Source organism: Heterodontus francisci, chromosome 2 (assembly GCF_036365525.1).
Source record: "Heterodontus francisci isolate sHetFra1 chromosome 2, sHetFra1.hap1, whole genome shotgun sequence".
NCBI classification, from domain to species: domain Eukaryota; kingdom Metazoa; phylum Chordata; class Chondrichthyes; order Heterodontiformes; family Heterodontidae; genus Heterodontus; species Heterodontus francisci.
The window spans coordinates 31089697-31114485 of NC_090372.1; the positions used below are offsets into that span (position 1 = coordinate 31089697).

Consider the following 24789-nt stretch of genomic DNA (forward strand, 5'->3'; position numbering starts at 1 on the left):
TTAAGGGATGTGGGGCAGAGCAGCGGTGACTCATTAAATGAGGCAACAGCCTCGAGGGGCTAACTGACCTACTCCTGTTCCTATGATCCTGCAGGAGGTTACAGAATTAGGGAGGAGCAAGCCCATGGGAGAGATTTGAACAAGGATGAGAATTTTTAAATCGAGGCATTACCAGACCAGGAGCCAATGTAGTTCACCGTATGCAAGCAAAGTAATAGGATCTTGTAACATAAGTATAGCTGTGAGTTGTGGATTTGCAGCACTTAAAGCTACGTGGCCAATTATTCTGTGACACGTCATTCCTTGTTTCATTGCCAACTCTGCCCTATTAATTTTGGCACCAAAGCCAGCAGCTTGTTTAAAAAAATAACACAACAGTGCATGCCAAAAGCATTTATCAAAGAATTAAATTGCCTCATGCTCAAAAGAATCAGTATCTGAAAAACACAAAGAACCAAAAGAAAGCGATCATAGAGACTTAAGTTTCCACACGTTTCGGTTCACATTCATTTGTAACTGGAGATCAGATGATGTTAGCAAGACTGGAGCAGGGAGAAAAACCACAGCAGGAAAGGAAGTTTACTTGTCCCAATGCCAGAATTACAGGAAGTGACAATTTTTGTGATTTTTTTTGTTGTTGTTGCTGGAGAGAGATAGCCCCTTGGAGTGTAGCAACCCAGGCCAGTAATGGCACCACCTGCCCTCAGTGACTCCCCCCCCCCTCACCTCCGAACTCCCCACTCGCCGGGGCCTACCTGTCTGGCTCTGGCATTCCCAGACCACATTTACCTGTCTTTGAGGGCGCAAGGCCATCAATGCGCCCTCATTCTGCAGGTGCAGCCCCAGCAATGCCCACCACTAGCAATGGTACTACTAAGTTGGCCCCTCTTTTGGGGGTGGGCCGCCCTCCTTAATAGGGACAGCAGCCCCAGCGGTGGCCACTTTATTGGCCACCGGCAGGAATATGCCTCCCCGGGCCTCGCTGCCAGCCGTTTTCATCCCAGCGGTGGGAATTCTGCCGCCATCATAAAGTTCATCCCCCAGATTTAGTTTTCATAGCATTTAGCCTAGCTTTGCCTTTGCAACAGATCAGAATGTTCCATGTCTCCTTGAGGCCCTGGACATAAGCTTCACCTAAGCTACAGTATAATCCAATTGGAAGCGGAGCAATGTTGGAAAGTGAGCCCAGGCACATGTTTTGTTAGCTGATAACTATTCAGCAACCCAATTATAATGGAAATATTTGTTTTTAAACGGGAAACTGTTCACAGGCAGATTAAGTGAATAAAGGCTGCTTAACAGGAACGAATGGATTAAGGGAAGATTTTAACTCTCGGCAGGTGGGTGGATCCTGTTAAGAGGGTTCTAACATTCAATGTCGGAATAAAGAACAACCAAAACACACAGTACCAGGCAAAGCGCTTCTGTCCAGTCACAGCTGGACACTGAAGGGCACCACAGAACAAATGGCCTCAGTCCTCGCTCTCTGAAATGTCAATAGCTCAATTTACAAGAAAGTGCCAACTTAAGACCAATTCAATGTTGACATTTGTTTTTCAGATGGTTTGCATGAATTAGAAGCCTTCTTTCTGAATTTCATGGCACAACAGCAGGTTTCTTTGGTTTAATAGGCGCTGTTTTTGAAAAGTTAGGTAATGCTAGTCAACACTATGGTACATCGAATTACATGGAGGGGATTTTATACAGATGAGGGGGTTTCGGCTACCGGCTGAAGAGCCAGCAAGAGCTCCGTGTTGTCTCCTTTGGGGAAGCCCCTCTGCATTACATGCCAATTAGGCACTTAAGTGGACAGCAGCAGGCCTTCCCTGGGATTAAGGACCCCAATGACGGAAGTCCCGCCTGCTGAGAGCTGCCAGTCAATCAGAGGTCGGCAGCTCTTTTACTGAGCGGCCCCACTGGAGGCCTAGGGTCATCGAGTGATCCAGGCCACAGGTGAGTCATAGTGGGAGGGGTTTTGCAGGGTGGGGTTCACTGAGCAGGTGGTTGTGGGGGGGGTTGGCAGCAAGGGCAAGTGGGTAAGTGACTTATATAAAATTCATATAAAGGGGGCCTGAGGAAAAAGGCACCCTCAACAAAAATAAAAGGGGCCTGGGGTATAAAGGCTTAAAAACAATGGGTTAGCTGCAGAGTAAAGATCCCTCTACACTATCCCATCAAACACTCCCAGGGCAGGTACAGCATGGGTTAGATAAAGGGTAAAGCACCCCCTACACTATCACATTAAACACTCCTAGGGCAGGTACAGGACAGGTTAGAGAAAAAAGAGCAAGGGGGTGGCTCTCAGTGGGCCCCCTGCTTCCTGAAGCCGGGTCCCTCGATCAGGCACTAAGGGCCTTTGAACAAGGGACCACCTCGGAGCTGGCAAGCAACCCGTAAGTGGTAACAGGCCCACCTAACACTGCGCTAATACCGGCGGAGGCAGGATGAAGCCCTTAACTGGGCATTGATTGCCTTAAGAGCCTCAATTGGGGACAGGGCAGGAAGGCTGTCCACAGGCCTTCCCGCCATGAACTCAATTGGGGTGGAGGCAGGAAGGTGGCACAATTAAATGCTCTCCCTGCCTCCAAAGTCGCCACAGGGAGACCATAAAATTCTTCTCCCCATTGAGATTACAGCACAGAAATAAATCATTCGGCTCAACTGGTCTCTGCCAGTGTTCATGCTCCACTTTAGCCTCCTCCCTTATATTCCTTCCTCCCTCATGAACTTATGTAGCTTCCCCTTAAAGGCATCTTTGCCATTTGCTTCAATTGCTCCATGTGGTCGCAGGTTCCACATTCTAACCACTCCTGCGTAAAGGAGTTTCTCCTGACAGTGCAGTTCAATTGGACACTTAAAACAATTTCGTTTCTGTTCAACGTCGCAAACACTTTCCCACAACAGACAACATTTGATGAAAGCAGAAAGTGTTTGGATAGGTGCAGCATTCAGTGTCTGAGAGACAAAGATAAGTTAATGGTTTGGTGAATCATTTCATTCAGCTTTTCCTGAGTGGTCCCATTCAAAACATTAATTGTCCTTTCGCTTTTCTGGTCATGACTGAGCTGCTTGTCCATTTCCAACATTTGTGTTTTTCTATATGGCATTTAATGCTTCATTTAGTGACAGACTAGAATTATATTGCCTGAGTGTTGCACTAGAACTCTGGGATTCACAGATATGCGTGACACTGGAAAGTTTAAGTTTTAGGTTAATATTTGCTGAACCATGACACTAAATTGGGGAAATTTTATCCTGGTGACGGGGGTCTTGATATCGGAGAAATCTCTACTCCGGAAGGCCTGCCAAATTTAGTGCCAATCAGGCACTTAAGTGGACAGCAGCGGTCCTTCCACAGGATCTAGGACCCTGTTGCCAGAAGTCCCGCCTTTTCAGAGTTGCTGGCCAATCAGAGGTTGGCAAAGGAAGCGCCACTGTGGAGGTGGTGGTTGCTGCTGCAGGTGCACCTACCGCAGGCCAAAGAGCATCGCTAGAACCAGGTCTCAGCTAGGTCAGTGCGGGGGTGGGGGTTCTGTTGGGGTGATGGTCAGCAGCAAGGGCAGGGTGATGGCCCTCAATGGGCTCCCCCCTTACTGATGTTGTGTCCCTCATTCAGGCACTAAGTCCCTTTTAATGAGGGACCTACCTACCCCCAAAGCCAGGAACCAGCCCGCACAGTTTTTCGTGCCGTGGTTCCCATGCGGCAACCAGGATGCCAATTCAATAAACATCAGTCACATAGACAAAAGGGTATATCCTTGGGATGTTTGATCTGCTGATCTTTTCCTCTACTATAAATACTGACGCAAAGTAATCAGCATTTCCACCATTTCCTTATTTTCATTGACAATATCATTGTTATCAGTTTTCAAGAGGCCCACATTGCTCTTGACCACCCTCACTTTCCTAACATAATTGTAAGAAAATGTTGATTTTGATATCCCTTGCAAATTTCTTTTCATACACACTTTTTGTAGATCTGTTTTGTCACCCTTTGCTGTTCTTTATATCTTACCCATTCACCAGATCTGTGCCACTTTTTGAAATGTTATGCTTTTTTTTAGTTTTATGTTGTCTCTTACCTCTTTGGTTGCCCGTGGCTACCTTTTTTGGCAAGTAAAGCTCTTGCTCCTTTAGAGTATAAACTGGTTCTGCATCCCAAACTCTTTTTTTGAACACTTCCCACTGATCTTCTGTTGTTTTACTGTCCAAGATCTCTGAGCTCCTTCAATTCTAGCCTCCTTGATTTTCATTGTGCATCATAGGCCGCCGTGCCTTCAAATGCCTTAACCTTAAACTCTAGAATTTCCTCCCTAAACCCCTCTACCTCTCTCTGTTCCTTTAAAACACTCTTTAAAACCTACCTGTCTGTCTGGGTGTCAAATTTTGTTTGATAATGATTCTGTGAAGCACCTTGGGACTTTTTACTATGTTAAAGAAGCTACCTAAGTGTAAGCTGAAATGTTGAGATTTATTGAGCATGCTGTGCTATTGACAAGAAGCTTAGGACCATTTTTAACCATTCCCACGCGACTGTATAGTTTCTCTTAAAAAATAAAATTTGAAATGCAAGCTCCCTGTATTGACACCCCTGGCAGATTCAGCCTTGTGTTAAAAATAGTGTGTACGTTTTTGTCTATGTGATTGATGTTTATCGAAAACGTCCTTCTTTTCTGCATTTACTGCCATTAATGGTCTAGTCTGTGACATCGGTTTCTGAAAATCTGGTAATGTCATTTTTTCCCCCATCTTTCAGTGCTTGCGTATGCACAACAAGGAAGGCCTGTTCAAAGTGTCTTCTGCTTAATAATAGCATTGTTTAAAATTACAATTGTTATTATGTAACTCAGTGAGCATTAGGACCCTGTCCGGAAAAAAAAAACAAAAGTTGCTGGAAATGCTCAGCAGGTTCGGCAGCATCTATGGAAAGAGCAACAGAGTTATGCTTCAGGTCAATGGCCTTTCCTCAGAACTGGAAGTTAGAGATGTAATAACAGGTGTTAAACAAGTACAGAGGCAGAGGAGGGGGGAATTTAACCTCTCCTGCCTTCGTTCCTATCATAGACCTTTTGTTTTGTTCTTCCTTGCCCTCCTCCCCTTTCCCTGCCTCTCTATTACCCAAAACTTGTTACATCTTTTAACCTTTTCCAGTTCTGATGAAAGGTCATCGACCTAAAATGTTAACTGTTTTTCTTTCCACAGATGCTGCCTGGCCTGCTGATTATTTCCAAAATTTTCTGTTTTTATTTAAATTTCCAAGCATCAGCAGTATTTGCTTTTATATTAGAACTCTGTCCATTCTCCTCTGGGCCAATGGGTTCAAATCCAACCCAAACAGATAGCACCATTAGCCTAATCATTTCTGATGGACATTAATGGTCCTAAGTGAGTTCCGTTCCAGCGCTGGGTATAATGTTACTTGTTCCTTTGGTTTGTGATCGATTGTAAGACTCACAGGACTACAAGTAATATCTAAAGTGAACATGGGTTTTATTATACTTTAACTGGAACATCACTCTGACAGGGTAAATGCTGAGAGGTTGTGTCCCCGGGCTGGGGAATCTAGAACGCGGGAGCACAGTTTTATGATAATGAGCTGATCATTTAGGACTGAGATGAGGAGAAATTTCTTCACTCAAAGGGTTGTGAATCTTTGGAATTGTCTACCTCAGAGGGTTGTGGATGCCCCATCATTGAATATATTTAAGGCTGAGATAGACAGATTTTTGGTTGGTCAGGGAATTAAGGGATATGGGGACAGGGTGGGAAAGTGAAGTTGAAGTCAAAGATCAGCCATGATCGTATTTAATGATGGAGCAGGCTCGACAGGCCGTATGGTCTACTCCTGCTCCTATTGTGTTCTTATATTCTTCTGAAAGACCAAGACTGCGATCAAAGTGTTTTTCTGGAGTGTGTTTTTTTTTGCCTCAACTATTTAGCAAACCCCAAGATACCAGTTCATAGTTGGTCTGTAAACATGAAACTGAAACGGACTAACACGGTGGACCAGAGACACTGAATGGGAACCCTGTGTTCCATATCAGTCCTCTCTGTCTGCTGCTGTGGAGTGGATGATTAATGAGATAATACGCTAATAAAACTTTAAATTTGCAGAAAGACAAGCTCTTAGCAACTACCTCCTCATAGGAACGGAATGACACAACTTGTTAGCGCATTTCCCTTTAATGGGACTGGGTTGCAATCCAGCCTAGACTAATGAGATAAGTCTCTTGCTTTGGGTTCGTGCAGTCTCAAACTAATTTTCTGCAAATGCAAGTCCAGATCACTGAAACTGCCCATAATGCAGCACAAGATGTACTAATTTGGTTATCTACTTCAAAGGATGGCTGGGAATTGGATATACACTTGAAAAGAAAACATTTTCAGGGCAATGGGGAAAGAGCAGGGGGAGTGGGACAATCAGCCAAATTGGTAAATGGGTCCTAGCCAAATGGTGAAGAATGAAGCAAAACACAGATCCTTTTCTTGATAAAAGCAAAATACTGCGGATGCTGGAAATCTGAAACAAAAACAAGAAATGCTGGATTCACTCAGCAGGTCTGGCAGCATCTGTAGAAAGAGAAGCAGAGTTAACGTTTCGGGTCAGTGACCCTTCTTCGGAACTCCGAGTTCCGAAGAAGGGTCACTGACCCGAAACGTTAACTCTGCTTCTCTTTCTACAGATGCTGCCAGACCTGCTGAGTGAATCCAGCATTTCTTGTTTTTGTTCCTTTTCTTGATAGTCTGTTTATTCACAGAATGCAGCATTACATATCTCTGCCTCATACCCCAAACCCCCATGTCCAGGCAGGCTCTCTTTATATCTGCTCTAAGTCCTTAGACAATGCCCTTCACCTGTGTATCTTTAACAACATAATAAACCTACCATTAACATAAACAGCCTCCTTTTGTGCTGTACCATTCTATGGAAGAAATGAAAGTTTCACACTTGTGCTTTTGGAAGTATTCTTTGAGACTAGGCTTACATTGTTATTAGGATGGAGTAGAGGAGCTTCATTCTCCACCTGACCTAGGAGTGCTCCATGTCAGTGCTGATTATCAAAAAATAGAACTGTTCCCCGTTCTCCAACACGGAGATCCTGCCCCTTAATAAGCTCAAGTATTGACCTCTAGATTACTTGCTGCTTAACCATTCTACTATAAGAACAACCTCGCAAGAGTGGGGTACCATTGCTGTGTCAGTGTCATTTCTCCCCACCCACAGTTGTGTAGAACCTCAAGGAAATTTCCATTTCTCATATTATCCAATCCTGTCCTTTTGAATGTGACTGCCAAGTTATATTTCAAAAATCACACAAACATTTTCTATGTGTTTATATGGGGTGGCAGCAGTGGCTTTGGAAAGTGGTGTAGAAATTGGGCATAGTTGTGCAAGAATATACTAGAAGTTATTGCATCCTGGTCAAATTCGCATGAGCTTTTTTTTTCTAGTTGGGAATTGTGGAGGAGATTTCCATAGCTTCTTAGGTTGTGGTGGTAAACATAGCAAGATAATTTACATGTCACTAATTGCAAAGCTAGTGGGATGATTTCATATGAGCACTGTTTCTACTGAAATTGGAAATGTGTTTTTATAAAGAATGTACTTATAAAGTTACATAGCTATCAGAATTGCCAGTAGGGAAGTGATGCCAACAAGATATATATGTGTACCCATACCAGGATTCACTGTGACTCCTTTCAGCTTCTGGCCTAGAAATATGGGGGCATTAGGAACAGGAGTAGGTCATCCTGCTCTGCCATTCAATTAGATCATGGCTAATCTGCACCTCAACTTCATTTTCCTGCCTTAGCTCCATATCCATTGATATCCTTACCCAGCAAAAATCTATCTCGGTCTTAGAAGCTCCAGTTGTTCCAGCATCCAAGCCTTTTGGGGGAGAGAGTTCCAAATTGCTACCACTCTTTCCTGATTCTGCTCCTTAATGGCCTAGCTGTAATTTTAAAAATTATGTGCCCTTGTTCTTGATTCCCCCAACAGAGAAAATAGTTTATCCATATCTACCCTAATTTATTATTAAAATTTTTCTCCACAGAAGTGAAAGACTATGAGCCTGCCTTTGGTTCCAAGGTCCGGGAGCATCCCTGTGTAGAAAGCATGAAGGATGTTGTTCTGAGAGATCGGGGAAGGCCTGAGATCCCTAATTGCTGGCTTAATCACCAGGTACTTTAATCATCATTGTTACCAATAAATAATCTTATGTCATTCAGGAGTTGACCATCCCTTTTATTTTTGCCTAAGAAGAAGTGCATCTGTGTTCTGAGTCATGAACCAGGACTTACCTCTCAGCCCTGGTATAGACACCAGAGCTAGAGTCTCTCAGGGACCTGCTTTTGTCGTGATAGCACTCAACAATTACAAAGGAGTGCAAGAAAGCAAGTAGCACAAAGAGTCCACTCAATTTATCAGGCTGAATCCTTCTGCAGACCTAGCAAAAATCACACATCCTCAGTGTTAGAGTCAGCCGTGGCTCAGTGCTCGAGCCAAGGCACTCTTGCCTAGGAGTCAAAAAGATGCGTGCTCAAGTTGCATTCCAGAGACTTGAGCACAAAATTTCAGCTAAGGCTTCAGTGCAGTACTGAAGGAGTGCTGCATTGTCAGATGTACATCTTTCAGATGAGACATTAAACCGTGTCCCCATCTGCCGTCTCAGGTTGGCGTAAAAGTCTCTACGGCGCTATTTGGAGAGGGGCAGGGTAACTCCTTTGAGGTCCTGGCCAGTATTTATCCCTCAAGCCAACATCACTAAAACAGATTATGTGGTCATTCATCTCACTGCTGTTTATGGGAGCTTGCTTTGCGCAAATTGGCTGTCACATTAACTACATTACAAAAGTGAATAGACTTCAAAAGTACTTCATTGTGTGTAAAGTGTTTGGGGATGTCTGAAATCATGAAAGGCACTATATAAATGCAAGGCCTTTCCTTTTTATTCAGTGATAGCACTCTTGCCTTTGAGTCAGAAGGTTGAAAAGTGCTTTCGAAGTGCTTAAGGATGTGAAAGCCACTATTTAAATGTGTGTTTGAACCTTATTATAGGAACAACAGTGAGCACTCTTGGCAAAACATTCATTTTTCAAGCAGCATTCTTATCCTATAGATGGTGCAAGTCATTTGGATGTTAGAGGCTAGAATTCATTGATTATTCCACCTCCACGAATAGCTGGTATGATGAGATAAGGCCTTCTAAATTGGAGCTAAACCCCATTTAACAATCTGAGAAAGACGCTACTTGCTTTTCTAATTGCTTATGTAGTACATGTGTATGTGGTCTATCTGTTCCTGTTAATGTTCTGCAGCTCAATTATTACGGTCACTTCATTGTGGAGCTGGTTATTAGGGACTCCACCTACTGCAGGCACTGTCCAGGTGCAAAAATGAGCTGATCTCACAAGACAGCATGAGGTGAGCTTATTTGAAGGAAAGAGCTTGCATTTACATAATGTCTTGCATATCCTCAGGATGTCCCAAAGCACTTCATGGCCAGTGAAGTACTTTTTGAAGTGCAGTTACTATTGTAGCATACCATGTGGTAGCACTGTCAGTAGACAGCTCACCGATTTGGTGGGAGGAAATCGGATGGTGTCACAGCTTCTCAAAGGCCAGCTGCAGCAGTTTAAAGGGAACGTGAATATTTTCTGTGTCGCAGAGTGAAGCATCTCTGTGGAGCAGCAAACAAGATGGGGGTATTTTTATACTATAACCCACGGCGGGTTTGGAGGTGGGGAGAGCATAAAATCAGGTGGGATGGTGGCGTGTGGGGTTCCCAGCATTGGGAATGGGAGGGCCACTGGGAACTACCCCGCTGCCTTTGCTAGTGACCTGCGGACACCCACCTCCCCTGCGCAACACCCACCTCATGAGACCCTGACCTACCTGGGGCCTGGGTCCAGTGCTGCTCCTGGGCCTCCTGTAGGTGCTGCTCCGGCAGCATCCACTATCTCCGCGGTGGTGCTGCTCAGTGGAAGAGCTGCCAACCTCTGATTGGCCAGCAGCTCTCCAAGGGCGGGATTTCCAGCAATGGGGTCCTTGATCACATGGAAGGCCCGCCGCTGTCCACTTAAGTGCCTGATTGGCACTAGATTCGGCAGGCCTTCCCGAGAAGAGGAGATGCGGGGTTCTCAGCATCGCTTCCTCCGGATGTCGAGACCTCCATCGCAAGCATAAAATCCCAGCTGATGAGTTCAGAACCTACAGCAACAATTATAAGCACATAAAAATCCTTTTAAGATGGAAAAAAAAACTCATCATCTACTGAAAGAAATGTGTCTCCAAAAGTCCAAGCAGTGTTCCCTGAGAGCTGCCGAGGATCCCCTTTAAATATAATTTCAAATGGCTGGCACTTGAGTATATATGAATGCATAGCAGTTTATTTTCAGCCCATACCCGCTCTGTTTTTGAGTGATAAAGAGGCAATAATGAGATGAAAATTTCACCCTATTAACTTCAATTCCCAACAGCAGTTCCAAATCTTGAGGACTGGCCGATATGTGGGGAAGAGAAGACACCAGAGAGGGGAGAGTTGGCAGTCAAATTTTTTTTTTGTATTTGAGCCTTACCCCTTCCTCTACTTTCCACTGTCCATCCAAATCCTCTTGCCACTCCCCGGAAATAATTTTAGTATACTTCAAATTTGAGTCTGCATTTAGCTTTTGTCTTAATGAGCAGTTTAGTCCGAAGTTGAATATACTTGGTAAGAATTACTACAATTTTAGTTAATGACAGTCTTCAGCACTGGTGATCAGGGTATGATCAGCACAGTTGCTGGCCTGCACCCATTGGAATATAAAACTAATAAAGGACATAAGATGTGATATAATTTAGCACTGGAGTGAGTTCCTGTAGGGCAGGAAGTGCCTGGAACAGGAAGTGCACGTATGTTTTACCCCTCTAGTTCTGTGAAGTGAATCGGGCCCTTTTTCCAAAATAGAACACATCGCTTACCATATCACTGAGGCTGATTCAGTCATTGCTCTGACCTCTCCACAATGGCTGGTGCTTTGTACTCAAATGTACATCAGTTCAGATAAGGTACGGCTGACACTGCTGCAGGAGTCTGAACCTAAGGCAGCCTTTGCATGCTTCAACATAACAACTTACTTTGTGCAATAGCCTAGAGGGATGTAAAATATACCATTGTAGGCAGATTTGGTAATTAGCTTGAAGAAAGTAATCATTGTTTTTTGGTTGACACTGCATCCGCATGTGCCTTTATTAGAGTCAGCATATTTTTATCCAAACTTCATGTCCTCTCCCCCTGTCTTCCAGCTCATACAGCAGGTATGTGAAATCATTGTGGAATGCTGGGACCATGATCCAGAAGCACGTCTCACTGCACAGTGTGTGGTGGAGCGTTTCGATGATCTGGAACAGATGGACAAGCTGTCTGGCCGGAGCTACTCCGAGGAGAAGATTTCAGAAGATTGCTCTGTCAGTGAGACCAAACAGAACCTAAGGGCAGTCACTGTGGTGTAAAGAATAGTGAGTGGACAAAAAAGAACAAAGAGGAAGAAGCGGCCAACTTGTGAACAGGTGGGGGCAGTTTGATGGAACGCTCACTTCATTCCCACAGAAGAAACTCTTGTGTCACTTAACGAAGGAACGGCCATTCTTCACAAAAGAGTGGAATTCTGGAAACTCAAAAGAAGTCTGGGGTATTTTGTTTTGTCATAGGATTTCAATTTCTGACCAGCAACTGCTCAGGAAACCAAAGATTCCATCATGTAACCCTCATCCTTGCACTTTATTGGTATATATATAGGTATACACTTCAAGGAGCTTTCAATGTTTATTTTCTATATTCAAAGAAGGGTAGTCATAGAGACAAGCTTGCCTGTTCAATGATGTTAAGGAATTGCGTGCAGTGACAAGCAGCCTAAAAATTGTCTCCCCAAAATTCATTCATTTACTCACTTGTTTGGTATAATATAGGAACAAATTCACCTGGTGTGCCTTTAGCACATCCCACTGTCATTGTGAAATAAGAACAAAACACTGTGGGCTAGATTGAAAGATTGAAGGCAACCAGATGCATGGATTCAAGCAAGATGTAGAGATCGGGGAGGAGGGAAGGGAGCTTCAGGAACCTAACCCAGGTCTGACATGTTACAGCTGGAGATCAATGCCTGTTGTTGACCTAAGGGACACCACTGTCCTCTCACTGGAGCGTGAAACTGTGCCAATGTGAAGTAAAAGCAAATCTGTTCATTCTGTTGGAAAAATGGGTTTAGCTGGTATGCTGGCCGGATAGTGTACTGGGAATATTGATTTATATAAGTGACAGGGGAATGATCATTCAGATGATAGCAATGACCGCAATGCTTTGGTCAGCCTACTTCTGCCCATTTAATAGGTAGGGCAACTGATCTGGAGTCTGTGAGCCAGTCATTGGACAGAGCTCAGGCTTAAGCTTAATGCTTTGTCTGAAATCGCTACAAGTGATGCCAACTTTCAACAACAATATGCAGCGATAAATCAGCTCTCCCAGTGGCCTAGTGGGTAATTGCAGCACTTGAGATACAAACAGGTGGTGGGCAGGCTTGATTCTCTCAGGCAGGTGACCTCAGATAGGCAGCAGTTGCAGTGCTCCACATGCTAGGGAGGGAAAAAGTGGTTGGAATTCCATAAATGGACAGGACTAGGCTTGGTTTTAATGCCCTCTTTGGTCAACTCAAAACAAAAACAATTTTCAAGGTATGGGCATCACTAGGCTGGCATTAATTGCCCATTCCTAGTTGGCCTGGATACAATGGAGTAGCTTGCTGGGCCACTTCAGAGGGTAGTTCAGCATCAGTCACATTAGTGTGGAACCGGAGTCATGAATGAGGCCAGATTGAGCAACAATGGCAGTTTTTCTTCCTTAGAGGACATTAGTTGCATACTTATGACAATCTAACAACTTCTTGGACCTTTTTAGTGCCCACTTAACCCCAACAATACTCACTACAGTGGCTCACGGATAAAGGTGGCCATTTATAGGAGGTTCCGGAGGACTGCTAATGGCATGGAGCTACACTGGAGCATACAGGAAGTGTGGCTGGGAGGAGGGGGCATGGTAGTGCAGGGGAAAAAAACTAAGAATTGTGTCTAATATCGTGACTCACATAAGCACAGTCTTTGTCCTTTGCATCTGGACTGGTGAGGACTCTATTGACTGGCCAGTGGTCATAGAGTAGGTTTATAAAAGCAGTGCTCTGGGCAGTGGGAGTGAGAGTTTGTGAGGAAAGGTCTAACAGGGGTGCAATGGTTCATTTGAATTCTTTCTGATCTGTACCAAAATCTGTGTTTGTCTTGATCAGTGGTAAGGTTGGATGAGGTTTGCATAATGATTTGCAATATTAACTATACTCAGGCGCACCTTCATGATCGCAAACATTTTTTCAGCTAGTATAAAAAGAAATGTTACATAGCCTAAATCTCTCATGTATAGTAATTCTGTTGGACCAAGTAGTGGGCACAACATGGAATCCAATTGTAAATGGCTGAGGTGAGCAAATAGAGCCAGGGTTAGAACCTATGCTCCTTTTTGACATTTTTATGTTGAGGATGTCTGGCTTTGACTCGACTCACTAAAGTGAGTCCCCAGTGTCAGGCTGGTATTCACTTCTAAGCCAAAGACACTCAGTGACCATGACCTCTCCCTTTGTTGTAATGGTGGTCTGATGTGAATCAGTCAAGGGATCACTATTGTTAACCAGTCTAGTCAAAGCATTAGTTAGCAGTGAAACTGGGGCATTTAAATGGAGAAAGCCACCTCCAGTAATAATACATGAGTTTCAAGGAGGAGTTGTGATTGACTGCAAAGGTGGGTGGTGCCACTAGTTTCGGAACCAAATAGCTTCAATGGTAGTGCAGTCTACCCCACAAAATAATTATCCTTGGCATTTTACTCACAGCTGGTGACAGTGTACAAACAATAGGTCATTGTTAAAACCTGAGGAACAGAGGAAAATATTGTGCTACTCTTAACACCAAATCAAAAGAAGGAATGAGATTCTCAGCCCTTATCGTGTAGTGCCAAATCTACATCATAGCTTAAGGTTACGGAACGAAACTGAGGCTAAAAGGGTTACATTTTGAGGATAGGTTGCATAGACTAGGCTTATGTTCATGAGTATAGAAAATTATGGAATGATCTAATTGAGGTGTTTTGGATGATTTTAAGGTTTAATAGGGTAGATAGAGAGAAACTATTTCCTCTGGTCGCGAGTCCGGAACAAGGGGGCATAACCTTAAAATTAGAGCTAAGCCATTCAGGATTAAGTCAGAAAGCACTTCTTCACACAAAGGCTAGTGGAAATCAGTAACTACCTTCCCCCAAAAAGCTCTTGAGGTTAGGTCAATTGAAAATTTCAATAGTTGTTTTTTGTTAGGCAATGGTTATCTGCCTTGATTCTATACTCCTTAATACCATTTTTATTTTATTTTTATTTATTTAAAATAAAAATAAAAATAAAATAAAATAAAAATGGTATTAAGGAATATAGAATCAAGGCAGATAAATGGAATTAAGATACAAATCAGCCATGTCTAATAGAATGATGGAACAGGTTTGAAGGGCTGAATGACCAACTCTGAAGTTCCTATGGCGCCATTCAGAATTTGATCGGACAAGGTTGCCTAATCCATAGTCCAGGGATTTGCACATCCATATAACATGTTAATGTTGCTTGGAACTGAAAGAGTATATTGTGAGTTCTTCACTGCATACTGTGATTTCTTTTTAAATGTTGCAAAATCTAAACTGCACACACATGTAAAACTGACTATATAAACTGGCGCCATTTTATTAATTGGTTTTGTGGGCCTCGGAGATTACTCAAGGTTCAGGACTCTCAGCTGCTTGAATGTATTTTTATGAAATCGTTCCTCTATACATATAATCCTTTTTATATCTTTTTGTAAATGCTGGAGTGCTCAACTTATATTAAGTGCCTACGTAATTGTTTTAATACAAGTGACTGACGTTTATGCAAAAAAGACATGAGGTTTTTTTTCATAGGATTAATGTGTCTGACAGTTCTTTTGAAAGAGCTTTTATATAGAGATGATACTAAAGGGACTTTCAGGCAATGTCAGGACAAAAGTCATGGGTGACCTGTGACCTTTAAAGGGCATGCTCACGATACATTGCCTGATGTACTATACAATTTTTTTTAATGTCTAAGGTTGTCAAGACAGGATACTGTACCAAAGTTTTCATTGGTACAGGTGTCTCATGAATCCAATCTTTAATGATTCAACCACCTCAAAAGTGATGCAGGAATGGATTGAAAAAATATGCACAGTGATTTTTTTTTGGAATGTACACATTGGCCAGCAACTTCATTAATCTAACAGCATCTGTATCTTTCCATTTTTGAGCCTCAATCTTGTGCACGAGTCAATGTGAAACTCTTTACCAAGTAACTTTGCCCCATCAATCCTGGGCCATCCAGCAAAACCTCCTTTTCTAAATAGGAACTCTGCTCAGAATAAAATTACATCTTTCTGTATTTATTTAGAAGAGTAACTAATTTTTGGATGTTGTAATAAATACGAAGTATTATGTAACAAATTGTTACAGAATCAATGACTTGGGACTTCAGTCTATTAAATAGGAATGAATGTAAACTGGGGCACAGCAGGGAAATAACCTTTATCTGAATGATTAGCAATATATTTTACTCCGTTTAAAGCAGTATCCAATCTTATATGGACGTGTGTAAATGCACACACATATATAAATAATTATCTTTGCAATGTAAAGAGTGTATTGTATATATTAAAAAGAAATTAAACATTATTTGCATCTCATTGTATAAATAAAGAAAAGTTCTAAATTTATCTTTTTGTAATGTGCTTTTCATCCCCTTCCAATGTTGCTTGTTGCCACCAGAGAGATTGTGGACACAGTTAGTATTTATTCATTCAAATGCAAACTCGATAGAATTTTTTAAACTTTGGGATACAGTATGAATAATTTCAGACATGACTCTGAGGTAAGTGTAAAATCCTTGGGAGGAACAGGTGACTTAGGATCTATGGTTTATAAAGCTCTCCACACTAGGGTTTTCCTCGCATGGGTTTTAGATGAATTGATAGAGATTGATTACTATGATTAGTCAACAATAGCATTATTGTTGTATCATGCAACTACTGAGATGGTAGAAGGTGAACTTAATGGGCCTTGGGTCTTTTTTTCATCCAGCAATTGCTATGTTGCTGTGTTTCTATCACCCACTCTCCTTAACTGAGACAATGGCTTGGCCTCATCAGATTTCTGAATAGCTGTTGTGGGAATGGTTTCTCTATGCTTCACCATTGGAAAGAATATTCAATATACCAAAAAAAGAGGAGAATGTTTCAGCAATCCCACCTGCTTCACTATCTCAGGCACGATGTTTGTCCTGTCTTTACTGGTTAGAATTGACTTTCTGTAAAGATGTGTACAAGGCAATAGGTCACAGTTACCAGTGTGCAGGTTTAGCCACTCCTTTTATCGAAAGGAATTAAAGCTGTAACGATACAGCATAGATTTACCAGGTTGGTGCCAGGTTTGGGAAATTAACATAATGAGGACGGACTTGAGCTATCGGGATTGTTCTCAGAAACTTCAATGCATCAACATCCTTTTGATGATTGTCCACCTAACTCTGCATGCAACATATCATTGTGCCAATCAGTGAGACAGATCTTATAGAATCTGTTCAGAATTGTGATCCAGTGCTACTGAGTTGCATTATTTCATAATATCCTCAACTAAATGGACACCTAGTGAATAGTCAATACATTTGTTCCCAAATCCTATCATTTTCCACTTTCGCCAATTGGTCATGGACTTAAGTTACATTTATCCACATTGAAATCTACTCTTTAGCCTATCCCCTTAATTGCTCCAGATTGCTTTGACTGCTATCAATCTCCCTTAAATCACCCGTTGGCCACATAGTTTTGTACCAACAGCAAGTGTTATATTAAGAGCCCTTCTCTATCTTGTTGTTGAGTAAGCAGCTAGGGACCTACAGCAGAGCACTGTGGGACTCCGATGCACTCCTCCCACCCCTGTCATAACATTTTCCAATTATTATCACCTACCTTCTATTCACAGGTTTTCAATCCAGCAAGCTAATTTGATACTCCATTTACCTCCTCAAAGAATTTTGGTTAATTCAGGTGGAGTGCCTATTTTTTCTTAAAACCCATGTCCTACTACAAGGCATATAAGTTCACTTGTCCAGATATAGTCACTCTATAGGCAAGTTTATTCCTCCTACAAGATCATAGTGGAGGAATTTGAAATCAAGGACAAGAATTGGGAAGCCGACGGAAGTTGGTGAACAAGGGACTGATGGTGCTTTGTATGGTATAGGAAGTGGGTGATGGAGTGTTGGATTATGTAAGACAGAGCTCAGGAGAACAGACAGGAAGGTATTGGAACAAAAAGTGCAAATGAGGGTTTTTAAGTAATAGGGGTGAGGTAAGGCAGAGTTTGGTGATGTTCCTGAGTTGGAAGGAGACAGGCTTGCTGAGGGATTGGATATGGAATTTGAAGCTCAGCTCAGGGTTGAACTGGAGTGGCAAGGGAGATGAATTTTGGAGCTAGGACATGCAGAGTCTAGCAGTGGGGTGAACAGGATGCTTCTTCAGGCTTTCCCCTTCTGAGTCACAAGCTCTTCTGACTTGTCCACAACTTGGAGTCTAAATATCACAGCACTAGTCACGGAATCAAAGGTAGTGGTGGAAGTGAAGTTGGGAACTATTGACTTAAAGTAGGTGATCCCATGCTTGCAAATAATGTCACCAAGGGTTGGCATATGAATGAGAATAGAACAGAATCTTAGGGCACACCCTGCAGACATGGGAGGAGGAACTATTGCAGGGGATATGTTGCCCAGCTCAAAACGATAAGCATCTCTCGGACACCAAATGATATAAAACATGACAATTTCCCTGCACAAAACAAAAGACACAAGTGAAATAATCAGATTGATTTTTTATTATTTCATACCATTCAATACAGAAGTCTTACTTTTATAGTAAATAAGCATACTTATTTATCATTAAATTCTGTCAAAAAATTAACAAATTCTACCTGGAAATTTACCAATTGATTTTTCTCCTTTCTCCCCATCACCTCGTGTCTTATTCGAGTACATTCAGCCCAATACGTTGTGTTCAAAAAAAAAAACTATTAGTTACATTTTGATGTCTTGGTTCTACTTTAGATTAAATGGTCCAAAACACCTACAATGCTGCATTTTGTAAATAAATGCTGAAACTCCACCGCATGTAGGAAAGTCACTATAAGATTTCACTCTTCATGTGTCACTAGAGTAGTTCAGTAGAGTCCAGCATCACATAGCAGACAATCAAACATTGATAGCTCTAGTAATAGCACAATGTAACTAGAAGTTAAGTAGCACTGCAACACAAATAACAAGCAGTTTTACTTTCAGATGCAGTATTGTCTACTGGCAACTTTTTCTTCACTGACACCAATCAAGTGTGTAAAAAGCAGCAAATTACACAACACTCACTTGTAGTGTTAGAGAAAAAAAATCATGTGACCTCATTTGTTCAGTAAAATTGGAAAGTGAATAGACTCTTTCTGACGTGATTGGATGATTCTTGACAGCTTCTTCTCCCATGTTTAATATTTTTTATAGCTAGTAAACTAAAGTGTTGAAAGGACTTTAAAAAAAAACACCTTTTTTTTTAAAATTGTCACTATGATTTTTCTCCTGGCTTGGTTGCAACAGTGCCCTGGAGATTAGTCCTTAATTCCTGGAGGATTGGCAACCCCTAGAGGGGACTGACCAATCACAGACTCTATTGATATGATGCTGGCTGATGTCATTCAATCTTTGACATATGTTCCAAACCTTTTTCAGCATCAAGGAGGAAGATTTCTCTACTTTTTTTGTTTGTGGCAATATCATAAGTGTGATCTTTGGACTTGTGTTTAAAATTTTAGCTAAAAACAGGAATCAGTGGAAATCCTCCTCCTAGGTGTCTCGAATAGACTTCTTAAGAACCCAAATCAATTGATTTATCAGTAAATTCTGCAAAAACATTAACAAATTCTACCTGGAAATTTACCAATTGATTTTTCTCCTTTTTTCCCATCAACATAGATATGTAGGCAGCCATTTTATTACCAATAAATCAATTCAACATGCCTGTCAATCAGCTATAACAAAATAATTTCATGAAAACAGAACTACTGATGACTGTTAAAGGTCAGAATAAAAACAAATGGACTGTGAAGCCCGATACAACACCAGACATCAATATCCCACACCCATTATAATCTCAGCAGCTTTCCCCCCAGGCAAAACACCTTTCTCACTGTTGAAATATGATTTTTGTTTTGATGAGAGGGTAAAAAAAGTCTTTAGGAGGGATTTTTTTCTCTCATAAAGGTCAGAAGAGATGGAATTTAATCTCTCCAGTGCAAATCATCTTGAACGATAATTTTAGAGAGAAATAATAGGAATATTAGAACAAGGTTGAGATATTTAATGAGATAATAAAAAAAACAAAGAAGTTGTTTTACCTTGGAATTCTGATGGCTTGTGGGTCCAGCTAATCAAGACCAATAAATAGGGTACTGTCCTTTCAATTTTTTAAATCAGCAGATTTGTTCAAATGTCTTTAGAAGTTGGAACTGTCTTTCTATTCAAGAACAGTTAATGGCCGGAATTTTACGCTGGGCGGACGGGAGCCGGACTCCGACGTAAATGTCAGTGCCAATCCCGCTCCCGCCCAGCCTGGGGAACCGTCCCGTATTTTACGGATCCCCAGGCTTTAATTGGCCCGAGGCGGGACTTCCACCCACTTGAGAGAGGAGGTCCCGCCTCAGTGATCTGCCGGCCAATCAGCGGGCCAGCAGCTCTTAGTCTCAGCAACGCCACTGGGAGCGGTGGCCACTGCTGAGACTGCAGTCCAGCCGACCGAGAAGGACGCAATGGAACCGGGACAGAAGTTAAGTTCGGGCAGCCTCACCAGAGGAATCAGTCGTGCCCTGGTGAGGCTAGGGTGGTCGTTTGGGGGGGTTGGGCGTCTTGGATCCCAGATATGGGTTGGGAGGCGGGGGCAGCCCTCAATCGGGCACCCTGTATCTGATTGCCAGGCCCGCCCCCCCCCCCTGAGGTGTGGAAAGGCCGGCAGCTATAGCTGGGCGACCTTTCATGTCACTGGCACACCGGCTTGCCACGGGTAAAATACCCGTGGGGGCGGGCAAGGGCCCTTAAGTGGCCGTTAAGTGGCCACTTAAGGGTCCTGATTGGCCTCAGGCGGACGGGCCGCTTCTCACCCCCCGGCTGGACCTCCGTAAACTTAGTCGGAGGCGGAATCGGAGTGGTTAGGCCTCCCGGAGCCTGCCGCTCAATTTTATGCCGCCCCCCCCCCCCACGCCACCATCCAGTCCACTGGGACGACGTAAAATTCTGACCAATGTTCCAGTGCTAAAGAGGCCTGAAAAGCCTAAAATGTTAAATATTTGCAATGTAAAGGAGGTTCTAATTTAGTGGATAATCCCTAATGCCCTTCTGGGGTGAATTTCCATTCTCCCCCTTTCCCATTAGCAGTTTGAAGCTTTTAAATCCGTAATCAATTTCTGACAAACTCTAGACACAAACATTATAGGACTTCCACCTCCAAATTCACCCACTGGTGTTTCTGCTGTTTTGTGCTAAAATTCGTTTCACTGATTGAACAGTTTGAGCTCTAAACAATAACTGTACTAATTCATTCCCATTATATTTTCCTGTTAATATACTATAAGAAATCTTGATTTCCCCTTCCTTTCTTTTAAATGGAACTCCTTCTTGTCCTTATATCTAATGACCATGTGGCAACTTATATTTTATAATAATTTTATATTTGCGACCAACATTTGTGTCTGTGTGTGTTGAAGGATCACATATACACTCCATCCTTAAAATGTAATTTCTACAAAGCACTGAATGTTGCAGATTAAAGGGAGTAGCCCATAAGGAAGCATGGAATTGAATATCTGTGGGTCAGCATTTATAATAGTGTTCTCATAAATAATTTGATATAATAATGGCGAGGAGTATGTCACACATTACACATATAAATACACAGACACACACACATTACATGCATGGTCAGCATATTGCTTAATTTACCATACTGCAAGTAAATAAATTCCTCAACTTTTTGACATTAGTTTGTTCACTACCACCAACACCAGCCCAGCCCCCAACCTGCACCACAAATCCTTTTCCTATCCTCTCGCCACCAACAGATACCTCCAATGCAAACTACAGTTCATTCAACAACTGACCACTCCAGAAAATCTTTCAATAAAGAGCCATGTTCACATTATATATTTTAATAAATAGAACAACCCACATGAAAAATCAATGTGCTGTTTAAATAAAACAGATAACTCATTAAAAAAAATACCATAACAAAAATGCAATGTGAGATTTTGTCCTTTCTAAGCCAGCCCGATTGTCGCTTGGAAGAACTTTAACTTCATCCAGTAACAGAAGCCAACCTTGGGAGTAAGATTGCGGGGAGCATTTCCTCGTTTTTCTCCTGCCCCATTGCTGTCCTGACAGAATATTTCGTCTTATGCTGACACCTCCACAATGATCTTAGCAGATCAAAGTAAATAATGTATAGTCTAGCATTAGACCAAACAAAAACATTTTATATTACACCCATAAAATGGCCATTTTAAAGGAGCTCTTTCATCCTATGGAAAGGGAAACATCGTGATACACTGATACCTTATTACAGACAATGCAGTTTACTAATAAGAAACAGCATAAACTAGCATAGCAATGCTCTTAGTCTGGAATGACCTTTCCAATAAAAGGCTACATTTGAAAACTTTGAAATAAAAAGTCTAGGTAAAAAAACATGCAGTTCAAACCCTTCAGAAGTACTCTTATTGAATCTCATGCAGGCACTTAGATAGATACCTGTATGTTTGGATGGCCATCAGCCCAGGAAGGGATGTTTAAAAATAGAAATTCCAGTCTTTCTAAGAGAAAGTGTCCCTTTAAGACATATTATATATCACTCCTTAAAAATGTACATGTGCAAAGAAAATTGTTTCTCTGCAAACGACCTAGTAAACTGCAGGAATACCTTCAAGTAACAACTAAAGTGACCTTGCAATTTTGCCTAATGTAACAACCACCTCACTGCTACTATCAGTGCATTGGCAATATACCATGTGTCATATTAACTACACAAAGCTGTACCTATTTAATATTGCACAATTGGCGAACACTAGTTGCCCTCTTCACATAAGGAACAAGCTTATAATTGTTCTTGTTAGAGACAACACACAATATGCTAAGCAATAATTTTGACTTTTTTCAAACATTAAACTGATATTCCACCCGAATGAATTTTCTTTTCCATGCTGGTAATATTGGTGACATCTTTTCCTGATTTGCCACATTTTCCTTCCTACTGCTGGATTATGGCCCTTGGCCTTGCACACTGGTTTTTCCAGTAAATAAAATAAAGCATAATTTGGTTCAATTCTCCCGTGTATGTTATGTGAGTTGCTTATCCACACTCTCCCAAACTAGCCACCACCTGGAAAATTTCCAAGGTTGGGCAGAAGAACAAAATTGGCCCCACAATTAAATTTATTTCATTACCAGGTCACAGAGGTAGGATGGAAATTTAGCTTTACAACTAAATATAAAAGCAAGTGAAAGTTAAGTGCCATTTTAAATTAGAGCCTGACCACAGTACAGAATTAAAATTTGAAGTCCAAAGGGAAATGGAAAAGAAAAAGCTTAATAATTCAAACTTTGGAGTTGAGGCCTCATCCTTTCTCCATGACTCAGCACTGGAAATGACTACTTTTAGGTCATGTGGCTCTGGCAACAAACAATTGTTTCTGGTAAAGGAGCCATTCAAAGCAGGAGCCATCAAGCTTAAGGGAGGTGATTTCATAAGCAGCAAATAGATGGTCCGTTTTTCTTTTGAAGTTCAGGCACACATAGGATAGCAAAGATGTACACCACTATGTCCACATGGACATTTATGCTACAACACTAGATAACAGTAACTGATTATAAATATAAGTCAAGATATTTCAGTAAGATTCCACAAAGCCCAATCATTTGTTCTGTAAAATAAGCAAGTATATGTGTTCTAAAGGGTGAAGTCTGCTTCATCAAAGTTAATTTTGTTCATGCTAAAATGATTTCAGTACATGTTAGTTCTGCTCAGTTTTCTAAACTAAACCCTGAATAATTTCAAACTCTTTCTAGTAAGGATACTATAACTGTAAACATATCTTATCATCTATGCCTTAAATTCAAATTACAAATCCTTCCCCAGACTGTCAATCTCATTGAGAATAAAGTCCATATCCTCACGGCTGACCAGGGGGCTGATGATGATTTGACGGAAGAAGTTGACTTTGTCACGATGAGGCTGGTAACCCACCATCATACTGCCTTTCTTCATCATCCTCTCCTTAATTACCGGTGCAACCTGCAATATTGAAAGAAAACAAGCTCAATAAAAGTGCCAAACAATATGGTTGAGATCTGCCTTCTTCTTTTAAAAAATAAGAAATTGTAATTTTACTTCTTGAAAATGAGAAACATTAATTCCATTATTTTGGTTTCTTTGCTAAGCAAACTCAAGACACATGAACACAAGGGAGAAGCATCCCTGGGATTCATAATCCAAGGGGCACGGATAGACCTGTATAGAAAACAGAATGCTGTGATTGCATTTCAAAATTTGTTCCCCATTTCCAATAGCAAGTTATATACTTGGACTAGAGAAAAAACTCAGGGTGGCGCCAGATATTGGAAGCTGACTTTCCATACATGTTACATAACATTTACAGCACAGAAACAGGTCATTTGCCCCACTTTTCTCATGCTCCACACACATTTCCTCCAACCCTACTTCATCTAATCCTATCAGCATATTCTATTTCTTTCTCCTTCATGTACTTACCTAGCTTCTCCTTAAATGCATCGATGCTATTCTCCTCAACAATTCCCTATGGCAGTGAGTTCCATATTCTAACCACTCTCTGGATAAAGAATTTCGGGCTAAATTCTTTACTAGATTTATTAGTGACTATCGTGTACTTGCTTATCCAAACCCATTGGTCAATCCTTGTTTAAGAGATGCCATCAATAGCTTTTGCACTTCCTTTTTATGGTTATTACTTGTACCTCTTCCCACCTGCTAAAAGTGCATAGTAAAATGAATCAAATCAAAAGATTATTATGTTATTCCTCTCAGGTGTATTCAAGTTCTGATATGAGGTTACTATGCCATTCTAAGATTAAATAATATAGTTGTCTTTTGCGATCTGCAGATAAAACATTTGTGTGAAAAATGCTTCTTGCATGCATAGTGATGCATTAACATATTGTTTTCAACTTGAACAACTCATACTGTGACAGTTATTAAAATTGGGTGACACCTCTGTGTAGTTTTCAGGTGGAATGATGGCCCAGTGTGACAACATTGTGTTGTTTACTGTGCATGGACAGAGTATCAGACTGGTAAGTACATTAAGAACAGGGAAAGAGTATATGGATGGGATTTAATTAATTGTACATGGAATGGTTATCAGGAAGGGATATATGGATGGAATTTGATTAATTGTACATGGAGTGGTTATGTGGGAGGGTATTTATGGATGGGATCTGATTAATTGTACATGGAATTTATCTAGCAAATGCTGTGTAACTGATTTGTTAGAAAAACTATGCACAGCAAGATTGAAGGGTATTTACGCAAGGTCTACATTTATA

The 24789-nt window shown here is 41.5% G+C and overlaps 2 protein-coding genes across 4 annotated transcripts in view; one reads left to right on the plus strand and one right to left on the minus strand.

Moving 5' to 3' along the window:
* tgfbr2b (transforming growth factor beta receptor 2b) overlaps window positions 1–15847 on the plus strand; it is a 79973-nt gene extending 64126 nt beyond the window's left edge. Inside the window, exons 6-7 of the mRNA XM_068056463.1 lie at window positions 8058–8185; window positions 11291–15847. Coding sequence (XP_067912564.1) covers window positions 8058–8185; window positions 11291–11497 — 335 coding nt within the window. The 3' untranslated portion in view covers window positions 11498–15847. The remainder of the gene's footprint in view (window positions 1–8057; window positions 8186–11290) is intronic.
* Window positions 15848–18181: 2334 nt separating this feature from the next.
* The window catches only part of LOC137383486 (acidic amino acid decarboxylase GADL1-like), a 101459-nt gene continuing 94851 nt past the window's right edge, over window positions 18182–24789 (minus strand). For all 3 annotated transcript variants that reach the window (XM_068056482.1, XM_068056477.1, XM_068056492.1), the window contains one exon: window positions 18182–23500. In XM_068056482.1, coding sequence (XP_067912583.1) covers window positions 23327–23500 — 174 coding nt within the window. In that variant the 3' untranslated portion in view covers window positions 18182–23326. The remainder of the gene's footprint in view (window positions 23501–24789) is intronic.